The sequence below is a fragment of the Lethenteron reissneri genome, chromosome 5 (assembly GCF_015708825.2).
Source record: "Lethenteron reissneri isolate LAM-NWPU_2019-01 chromosome 5, ASM1570882v1, whole genome shotgun sequence".
Lineage (NCBI taxonomy): Eukaryota > Metazoa > Chordata > Hyperoartia > Petromyzontiformes > Petromyzontidae > Lethenteron > Lethenteron reissneri.
Window position 1 is genome coordinate 3780380 of NC_083783.1, and position 10432 is coordinate 3790811.

General features: G+C 59.2%; 1 protein-coding gene across 1 annotated transcript in view; it reads right to left on the bottom strand.

Annotated features, from left to right (window-relative positions):
* The window catches only part of LOC133351287 (AT-rich interactive domain-containing protein 1A-like), a 37438-nt gene extending 27012 nt beyond the window's left edge, over nt 1–10426 (bottom strand). The window contains exons 1-4 of the mRNA XM_061566385.1: nt 10241–10426; nt 9028–9544; nt 8115–8255; nt 2058–2218 (exon numbers count right to left, since the gene is read on the bottom strand). Of these exons, the coding sequence (XP_061422369.1) occupies nt 2058–2218; nt 8115–8255; nt 9028–9544; nt 10241–10334 (913 nt within the window). The 5' untranslated portion in view covers nt 10335–10426. The remainder of the gene's footprint in view (nt 1–2057; nt 2219–8114; nt 8256–9027; nt 9545–10240) is intronic.
* Between the last annotated feature and the right edge of the window lie 6 nt (nt 10427–10432).

Genomic DNA, 10432 nt, shown 5'->3' on the forward strand with positions numbered 1-10432 from the left:
GGTCTGTGTATGTGTGCATGTGTGTATGTATGTGTGGAGCGGTAGTGTAGTGGTTAGCGCGCTGCGCTACGAACCTGGCGACCCGGGTTCGATTGCCGCTCACGGCCAACACCAGTGACGATTATCTGAACAGGTCCTGGGCCTCCCCTAGGTCGACTCAGCCTCAAATGAGTACCTGGTGCGATGTGTAAACATCGCCACTGGGGAGACAAAGGCGGCCGGGCGTGGTGTTGGCCACCCACCCCCTCGTGTGCCGTGCCGGCCTTCATAGGTGCTTGCTAACAGCACTTGCCCCTACAGTCTGTTACAGGCTATAAGGGGGATCTTTTTTTACATATGTGTGCATGTGTGTATGTAGGTGTGTGCGGAGCGGTGGCGCAGCGGTTTGCGTGCCGCGCTACGAACCCGGCGACCCGAGTTCGATTGCCGCTCACGGCCAACGCCACCAGTGACGATTAACCGAACCTGGGCCTCCCCTAGGTCGACTCAGCCTCAAATCTGGTGTAGAAACATTAGCATTGGGGAGACAAAGACGGCCGGGTATGGTGTGTGTCCGTGTCGGCCTTGACAGGTGCAACTCGCTAACAGCACTTGCCCCAACAGTCTGTAAAGTCTACATGGGGGACCTTTGTCTTTGTGCCCATGCGTCACCACACACAGCGGGAGGCTCTCGTGTTGCTCAAACACTCTGGCATAGCCCCCCCCCTCCAGCCCCCCCCCCTCCAGCCCCCCCAACCCTCCCCCAGCCCCCCCCCCCAACCCCAAACCCCCCACCCCAAATTGAGCCACACGCGGCTGCCCATGATCCGGCACGGTGCAGGCAGCAGCGAGGGTCACACGCAATCTGGATTTGAAGTTTTCCTGACTGCATGAATCCATACTCTTTGGTTCTTTCGGTAAAGTCACGTGGGTAGAAAATAAAATAAATTAACTCACGACGTTTCGGGCGCAACACACAAGCGCCCGTCATCAGGTGGGAGGACAACCACGGCAAGAAACAATTGCTGAAGTGGGCAAACACAGGGTAGGTCCCTGAGAGAAACGCAACTTTGTACCAAAATCGTGCCTCCCCCCAACCCATTACACACACACACACACCCCGGCTCGCCAGGAGGAGGAGGTGCAGCAACGATGCGGACCGATATCACCTCTCCCTTCTGCGTGGGATACAGCGCTGCCATCTGCCACCTGCCACTATATGAATCTATTCAAGATAAGGAATGGCTCAAGAGGCCCAAAATTACGTCAAGCGGCCAGCAACGAACAGGAAGGGTTTGTTTGGGGGAAAACAGACGGTGATGGCGACGATGATGATGATGATGGGAGGAGGGGATTCCGGAGTGGAGCAGGGCGAGGGAAGAAGCAGAGAGAGATAAGCTGAGGTGACCTGCAGTGTGGCGAGTGAGTAGGTGGGTGAGTCGGTGACCGAGATGGCGAGCGAGTGGGTGAGTGAGTTCGTGAGTGAGTAGGTGTGTTGCTGTGACCTGCAGTGTGGTGAGTTGGTGAGCGAGTGGGTGAGCGAATTGGTGAGCGAGTGGGTGAGTGGGTTAGTGAGTGGGTGGGTGTGTTGCTGTGACCTGCAGTGTGGTGAGTAAGTGAGTGGGTGAGCGAGTTGGTGAGTGGGTGAGCGAGTTGGTGAGTGGGCGAGCGAGTGGGTGAGTGGGTTAGTGATTGGGTGGGTGTGTTGCTGTGACCTGCAGTGTACTGAGTGAGCGAGTGGGTGAGCGAGTTGGTGAGTGGGCGAGCGAGTGGGTGAGTGGGTTAGTGAGTGAGTGGGTGTGTTGTTGTGACCTGCAGTGTGGTGAGCGAGCGAGTGGGTGAGAGAGTTGGTGAGTTGGCGGGTGAGTGGGTTAGTGAGTGGGTGGGTGTGTTGCTGTGACCTGCAGTGTGCTGAGTGAGCGAGTGGGTGAGCGAGTGGGTGAGCGAGCGGGTGAGCGAGTGGGTTCGTGAGTGAGTGGGTGTGTGTGCAGTGACCTGCAGTGTGGTGAGCGAGCGAGTGGGTGAGCGAGTTGGTGAGTGGGTGAGCGGCACATGTGCGCGTGTTAGCATGTGCTCACCTGTGGAGTTGGGCCCCATGTGCCCTGGGACGGAGTAGGGTGGGCCCCCTTGATTCATCATGGTCGGGCCGCCCCCGCTCAGCTGCTGCTGCTGCTGCCCGTAAGGAGAGCCTCCGCCCATCATTCCTCCCGCCTGGTTCATGCCCTGGTAGCCGCTTTGCCTGCAACCAGGGGTAAAGGCACAGATCCCCCGTATAACCTTAACAGACTGTTGGGGCAAGTGCTGCACCTATGAAGGCCGGCACGGCACACGAGGGGGTGGGTGGGCGGCCGGCACCACGCCCGACCGCCTTTGTCTCTGGACGATGTTTACACACCGCACCAGGTACTCGTTTGAGGCCGAGTCGACCTAGGGGAGGAGTCCCAGGATCAATTCATCGAGCTCGGGTCGCCGGGTTCCTAGCGCAGCGTGCTAGCCGCTGCACTCCCCCTCTCCACAGACACACAGACACCCACTGCCCCTTGGCATCTCACATCCCCACTGATAATTCAATTAATTATCGCAATTTATAATAACTAGCAACCCACACGTCATTTTGCCGTGACAGTCTGTCCCTCCCAGCCAGCCAGCCAGCAAAACTTTTAATCTGATACCGAGCCCTGTCTCTCTCCACCTTACCCGTGCCTTCTCTGTACGTAACATCGCAATTCATCACGATTTCTTACTCTGTCTGTGTCTCTCTATTCCTCTACTTCCTCCCTCTTCATTCCTTTCCTCCCTCCACTGCATCTCACCCACTTCCCCCCCACCCCCCGAACTCTCTCCGTTTCTCTCTCTCCTCTCACCCTCCTCTCCCATCTCAAGTCTCTCTTGCCTCTCCCTAACCCCTCTCTCACACTGCTCGTCGATTTCCCCTCGCTCCCCTCTTTCTGGTTTGCTCCTTTGCCCTGTCACTCTCTCTCCACCCCTCTCCCCTTACACTGTTTTCCGTATTTTCCTCCCGTCTCTACCTCCCTCGCCTCCCTCCTTTGTTCTAATATAGCATGGTGCTATGATCGTGAAAGCACGACGTCATATGACAACATGATAAAGAGTCTCCCGATCATTTGCGTGGGATACACATCCCACACTCGGCTGTGCTCCAGCCACAGCCAGGCAGACAGGAATCCAGGCATGACGCTTTTGTTCTTTCTAATATACAGCAACAAGGCTATCACGAAGGCATTGTGGTTCACGGACACGGTGTGCGGTACTGTCACAGTAAGGGGGGGGGGGGGTGGGTGATGTTGATTACGTGGTCTAGGCCAAGTGCACCCCCAGCAGCAGCTGTACCTATGCATTAGTCTGCCAGTCGGGGGGCGAAGTTGATCTGTGGAGTTCCAATCGAGTAGTTTGCGGTGTGGGTTTTTCAACTCCATCAAATAGGGACCCGTGACGTCGGCACACAGTGGGCGGCTTCGTTTCTAATGACCTCACGAGATCTACAACGTACACTCGTGAAGCAGACGGGGCATATGGATGGGGGTGCCGCCGTGGTAAGATGTCAACTGCCTCGCCTGGTATACAGGAGGTCGTGGGTTCGATCCCGACCCTGACGCCTGCTGTATGTTTGGAGTTTGTGTCTCTCTCTCATCATCATCATCATCACGGTGGCTAGGAGATGTTAACTACCTCGCCTGACGCCTGCTGCTGTATATTTGGAGTTTGTGTGTCTCTTTCTCTCATCATCATCACAGTGGCTATGAGATGTTAACTACCTCGCCTGGTATACAGGAGGTCGTGGGTTCGATCCCGACCCTGACGCCTGCTGTATGTTTGGAGTTTGTGTCTCTCTCTCATCATCATCATCATCACGGTGGCTAGGAGATGTTAACTACCTCGCCTGACGCCTGCTGCTGTATATTTGGAGTTTGTGTGTCTCTTTCTCTCATCATCATCACAGTGGCTATGAGATGTTAACTACCTCGCCTGGTATACAGGAGGTCGTGGGTTCGATCCCGACCCTGACGCCTGCTGCTGTATATTTGGAGTTTGCGTGTCTCTCTCCCTGTTGTCACGCGGATTTCTCTCTGGGTCCTCCGGTTTTTCCCTCCACATTTAGAATCAGTCTGCGTTGAGAGCATTTGGCCGTGATACCGTTCCCACACGGCGACGAGCCACTTTGTTGACCTGTCATTTGTGGCCAGGTCGCCTCAGCGGGCCTTACCTGGTAAAGTACATACTTTGTTTATAGTTCATAAGAGTTTGTTTTTGGGTTAGATCGCGTAAATATAAATGTGTTGTTAAATCCACCACCACCCACACAGCCAATTAGTAAGGTTTGTCGTGTAAACAGAACATGCCAATTAGTTACTAATTTAGTGCTCCGGTGTGTTGGAGAGTAAACCCACAGCATTTACAACTCGAGCAGCGCGACGTTTCGCCAGTAATTACAACCAGCACCATCAGGCGACAGCCAGATTTTTGGAGAAATCTTCCTTATTAAATCCTTTATATTAAGTTCACTTGCTTGCTTGCGCGCTTATGACCGTGCAAATCTTTTGGTCGTTTTTTACCCCACTTCCCGTGATCCAATCGAGCTGACATTTTCCACACAGACTCGTTGTGCGTGACAATTTATTTTCGTGAAATTTTTTTTCCAAAATTTTACACTTTTTAGGAAAAATCAATAATATTTAATTACCAATTGCTTAATGGTGCCAGGCAATCATCTGACCCATAGGTGGCAGCCATCTCAAGCCAGAGGACGAGAGGACTCTAGCCGCCACGCATATAAAGGATTTATAGTGAAAAACTTTGTTATTACGGGTTAATTTTTTTGCTCTTAGATCGAGGGATGATAAATGTGACCTCGTCGCTTGTGAGTCAATCAGGTGCGAAGGCCAGAGGAGGGATTTTCTCCACAACTCTGGCCGTCGCCTGACAGCCACATTTTGACGGAAAGCTTTCGCGACTGCAGGGAATTCAAACTCTTTGGGTCTGTCGGTAAAGTCACGTAGATAGAAAAATAATAAAATAATAAAAAATCACGACTTTTCGATCGCAACACAAGCAATCGTCTTGGGGTGAAAAATTCAGCAGGCGGACTGCTGAGGCAGGAAGAAAAATAGCTGCTGTATTTTTTTCACCTGAAGGCGATTGCTTGTGTTGCGATCGAAACATCGTCATTTTTTTTATTTGATTATTTCTCTATCTACGCGACTTTACCGTAAGACCCGAAGAGTAGTCGCATAGGTACAACGGTTACCACACAACGCCGTAAGAACCAGGGCGGCTCGCCCCGATTCTAACCGCGAGCCTGCCGAGAGAAATAGCGAGAGGGTGACCCAGACCCCGGGTTCAACACGCAGGGTGGCCCTCAGCGGCGTGGGCTTGGCGTCCCTGATACGGCCATTATGAGCCCCCCCCTCCCCACAACTGGCGGATCCACCCGGGCCACGTCACACTGCAGTAGGGGGGGGGAGGGGGGGGCGGTGAAAAAAAAACACTCCACAACGCAAATGATTAAATAACAATTACTCAAATAAGCTCCAAACACGTGGCCCGGTGCACGAGGCTTTCTTTGATTGCAGCGCTCGGCCCGCGGCCCCCCTCACCCCCCTCACCCCCCCTCACCCCTCACCCCGTGGCCCCCCTCACCCTGTGGCCCCCCTCACCGCCCCCTCACCCCTCACCCCACGGCCCCCTCGCTGCATTATTCAGGAGCCCTGGCCCGGGCCCAAACATTTGTTCTTGCGCCGCTGCCACTTAGCGGCACGATCGCCGGGGCTCCCCCCCACCCCCCCACCTTTTCCCACCTCCGCAGCATCGCGTCTCTCCGAGTTGATCGCACAGGGAGGGGGGGGGGGGGCGTAGGAATAACACCACCAATGTGGAGAGGGGTGGGTGAGACAGAGAACGGGGGGGGGGAGGGGGGAGGAGCAGGGGGAGAGGGAGCGGGGGGGGGGGAGAGGGAGCGGGGGGGGGGAACAGGGGGAGAGGGAGTGGGGGGGGGGAGCAGGGGGAGAGGGAGTGGGGGGGGGAGAGGGAGCGGGGGGAGCAGGGGGAGAGGGAGTGGGGGGGAGGGAGCAGGGGGGGAGGAGCGGGGGGGGAGAGGGAGCGGGGGGGGGGAACAGGGGGAGAGGGAGTGGGGGGGGGAGCAGGGGAGAGGGAGTGGGGGGAGAGAGGGAGCGGGGGGGGGGGGAGCAGGGGGAGAGGGAGTGGGGGGGAGGGAGCAGGGGGGAGGAGCGGGGGGGGAGAGGGAGCGGGGGGGGAGAGGGAGCGGGGGGGGGAGAGGGAGCGGGGGGGAGGAGAGGGAGCGGGGGGGGGGAGCGGGGGGTGGGGGGAGCCGTGGGTTGTATTTGGACAGAACGGAGCTGCCGAGTGGCGAGCGGCCTCCTCCCTGTGATGAAGCATTCCGTTTGTAGGGCGCCAGCGACACGCGCGTCGAGCGGGGACGAAGAGCGGAGGAGGAGGAGAGGGAGAATCCTTTCTTTGAGGCGGCTCACACACGCTGGCGCTAAACAGTGGGCTACCTTCCGTCTCTAATCGACCAATTAAGCAGTGAACCAAATACGCGCGCACAGACACGCGTGTGTGCGTGTGTGCACAACAAAGACAAACAAAGATCGCCCGTATAATCTTAACAGATTTTTGGGACCGGCACGGCACACGAGGGGGTAGGTGGGCCAGTACCACGTCCGTCCGCCTTTGTCTCCCCAGTGGCGATGTTTACACACCGCACCAGGTACTCATTTGAGGCCGAGTCAACCTCGGGGAGTCCCAGGACCGGTTCGGATAATCGTCACTGGTGTTGGCCGTGAGCGGGAATCGAATTCGGGTCGCCGGGTTCGGAGCGCAGCGTGCTGACCGGTGCACCACCGCCACACACACTCTCACACACTCTCACACACTCTCACACACTCTCACACACTCTCACACACTCTCACTCACACTCTCACACACACTCTCACTCACACTCTCACACTCACCCACACTCTCACACTCACCCACACTCTCACACACACTCTCACACACACTCTCACTCACACTCTCACACACACTCTCACACTCACCCACACTCTCACACACACTCTCACACTCTCTCTCACACACTCTCACACTCTCTCTCACACTCTTTCACACTCTCTCTCGCACACTCACGCACACTCTCACACACACTCTCACACTCTCGCACTCTCTCACACTCTCTTACACTCTCACACTTTCTCACACACTATCGCACACTCTCGCACACACTCACGCACACACTCACACTCTCACACGCCACTCAGCCAAGTTAACCACACAACGGTGTTAACATCGACGGCGGGATCGAGTGCAACTGCAAGCGGCTCCGTAGCGGTGACGCGTCCAACGCTCCTCCTGCTGCCGAACGTCGAGCCGACTCTATGTGACGGCCGGTGCGAGCGGAGTCAAGACCGGCCCTCCGGCAGTGTCAGGCTAGGTGCACTTTCCGGCTGCCGCCCTCCATATGCGACGAGAGGCAGGGAAGCGACGCTCACAACAACCGGCGGGAGGGCTGCCACCCTGGCACAACGGTCGGTCCTGGTGCGGCAGTTGAAACGATGCGCCGAGTTTCTTAAATCTCCACCCACCCCGCCTCCCCCCACCACCAATGTTCATCCACCCAGCGGTGTAAATAGGTTCACCAGACAGTTGATCGGCAGGTGCAGCGTGGTGCATGTATGTGTGTTGAACTTCTTTCGCACAGTACGTAGCCAAGCGTGCTAACCGGAGGTGGGGTCAGGTGTGGGCACACCCACTTCCTCCAATACGTCGGGCTAAAGTGGAAGAGCAGGCCAAATACCACGCGAGAAACTCCGCTCCCTCACTCCACCGCTCGCTCCTCCTACGGACGGCGTGGCTAGCAAGCGACTGCAAGTCGCCGCCTTTCACCGTTGCGACCGAGAGATGAGGACGCAGGAACCACGTGGCGGTGGCCCCAGGACTTACACGTCCGCCGTGCGTGCCCAGTCAGCGCGCGTTCACGACTCGCGTTACGCCGGCCACCGGGATTGGTTACCGGCGCATGCCCATATGTTAGCGTGCGTGCGTACACGTGTGCGCGTTGCCCCCCCCCCCCGCCCCCCAGATCGGTGAGCCGAGCCGCGTACCCGTACTGCTCGTGCTGGTGCAGCATGGCGGCCTGCGCCTGGGCGTTGCCGTAGTTGGGGTGTTGTGGCGGGTACATGGGCCGCACGGTGGGGCCGGGCTGGGCCGGGTAGCTCTGCGGCTGAGGGCGGCTGTACTGCGCCCTGCGCGTCACACGGGAGCGGGGCGCCGGCGGTCAGCGCGCACAAGCACGCAGATACACGCACCCACGCACGCAGACGCATGTACACGCACACCCACAGACATGCACACCCACGAACACGCACGCACAAGCCACAACAACAACAGCAGAAGCCGGCATTGGCCACTAAGTGGCTGTGACGTCACCACGGCGCTTGCGCCAGGCCAGATGCACTTTGAGGCCGTCGCTTAAAGTGCGAAAGACTCGCTGCTGGCAGGAGGACATGGGACAAATCCACAGGTATCATCCGTGAACTGAGATTATTGGCAGATACACCGAAGACAAAGATCCCCCGTATAGCCTTAACACACTGTAGGAGGAAATTACGTTAGCGAGCATCTATGAAGGCCGGAACGGCACACGAGGTGGTGGATGGCCAACACCGTGCCCGGCCGCCTTTGTCTCCCCAATGGCGATGTTTACACACTCATTTGAGGCCGAGTCGACCTACGCGACGCCCAGAACCGGTCCAGATAATCGTCACCGGTGTTGGCCGTGAGCGGGAATTGAATTCGGGTGGCGGGGTTTGTAGCGCAGCGTCCTCCACAGAGCACACACAGACAGACATCCACGCAGGCTTCACCAAGCCTCAGGACACGCATCACGGGCAGGGCCCAGCAGCTGGCCCCCGCCCCCCCCCCACCCCCCCCGCCCCCCCCACCCCCCCCGCCCCCCCACCCCCCCCCCCGCCCCCCCCACCCCCCCCCGCCCCCCCGCCCCCCTGTCCCCGCTACCTGGTATGCGTCGAGTTGGCCGCCGCCTGCATGACCGCTGCGGCCGCCTCCTGCGCCTTGCGGTTGATGCCGGACGAGGGAGGCCCCATCCCGACGCTGCCCTGACCCAGAGCGATGCCCCCGGCGGCCATGGGCAGGCCGCCCGCCTGGCCCACGACCCCGGGGCCTTGACCTGGGCCCGGCGTCCCCGCCCCTCCTCCTCCGCCCCCCCCCATGCTGTTGCTGCCCAGGCCGTGGCCGCTGCCGCCGCCGCCGCCCATGGCGCTGTTCGGCACCATGGAGGAGAGGCCGGCGTGCCCGGGCACGCTGTTGGCGGGGCCGCCCATGGCCTGGTTGTAGGGCCGGCCCTGCAGGCCCGAGGGCGGGCCCCGGCCCATGGCTCCCATGCCGCCGTAGGCCTGGGCGGGCCCCGAGGCCTGCATGCTGCTGTTGCCGGCCATGCCCATGGCGGGGCCCGTGCCGGCGTAGGCCGCCGCGTTGGGCATGTTGCCGTAGCCGGACGGGCGCTGGTAGTTTCCTGCGGGAGCGGAGAGAGCGACAGACGACGCCAAGGTCGGCGGACGAGGTCGGCGACGAGGTGCGGGGAGGAAACGGGCCCCTGCGTGGCGCTCACGCCAGAGGCAACTTCGCAAGGCGAGGCCTTCGAGCGCCGGGTTTGTTGTTTTGTTTAGTTTCAGGCAACAGTTTTGATCAACTAAGCCGGCTATCTCTCAGCTAAGTTTGAGTGGCAACTCAAGAGTTTCACGGAGTTACCGTGCTCTCCCCCCCCACCCCATAACAGACAGATGGGCAGACAGAAAGAAAAGATCCCCCTTTAGCCTTTAACAGCCAGTTCAGAGAAAGCCCTGCTAGCGAGCACCTATTAAGGCCGGCACGGCACACGAGGGAGTGGTTGTGGCGAGCACCGCTCTCGGCCGACTCTGTATCCCCACTGCTGATGTTTACACACTGCAGTAGGTACTCATTTAAGGCCGAGTCGACCTAGGGGAGGCCCAGGTCCGGTTCGGATAATCGTTACCGGCGTTGGCCGCAAGCAGGAATCGAACTCGGCTCGCTGGACTGCGTGAGCGCGAGCACCCTGGGCGCCGCGCGGCGTCTCGGCCACCGAAACCCCCATCGGATTTACCGCCGCGTGCCGCCGAGGCCTGTGCCAGTGCCGGAAAAACATGCCCCCCCTCCATCCCGCCCCCCAGCCCCGTTGCGTCAGCCCCACCTTGCTGCGGTCCGTACAAGCCTCCCCCTGGCTGGGGAGGGTACCCCCCCGGGCCCCCGGAGGGCGGGTAAGGCCCCAGGGCGGCCGCGTGCATCTGGGGCCCGGCCGGGGAGGGCCGGGGCGAGAGGGCCGATGGGCCTCCCTGCTGGGGCCCGAACTGAGAGTTGCGCTGCACGAAGCCTGTGTCAGGCA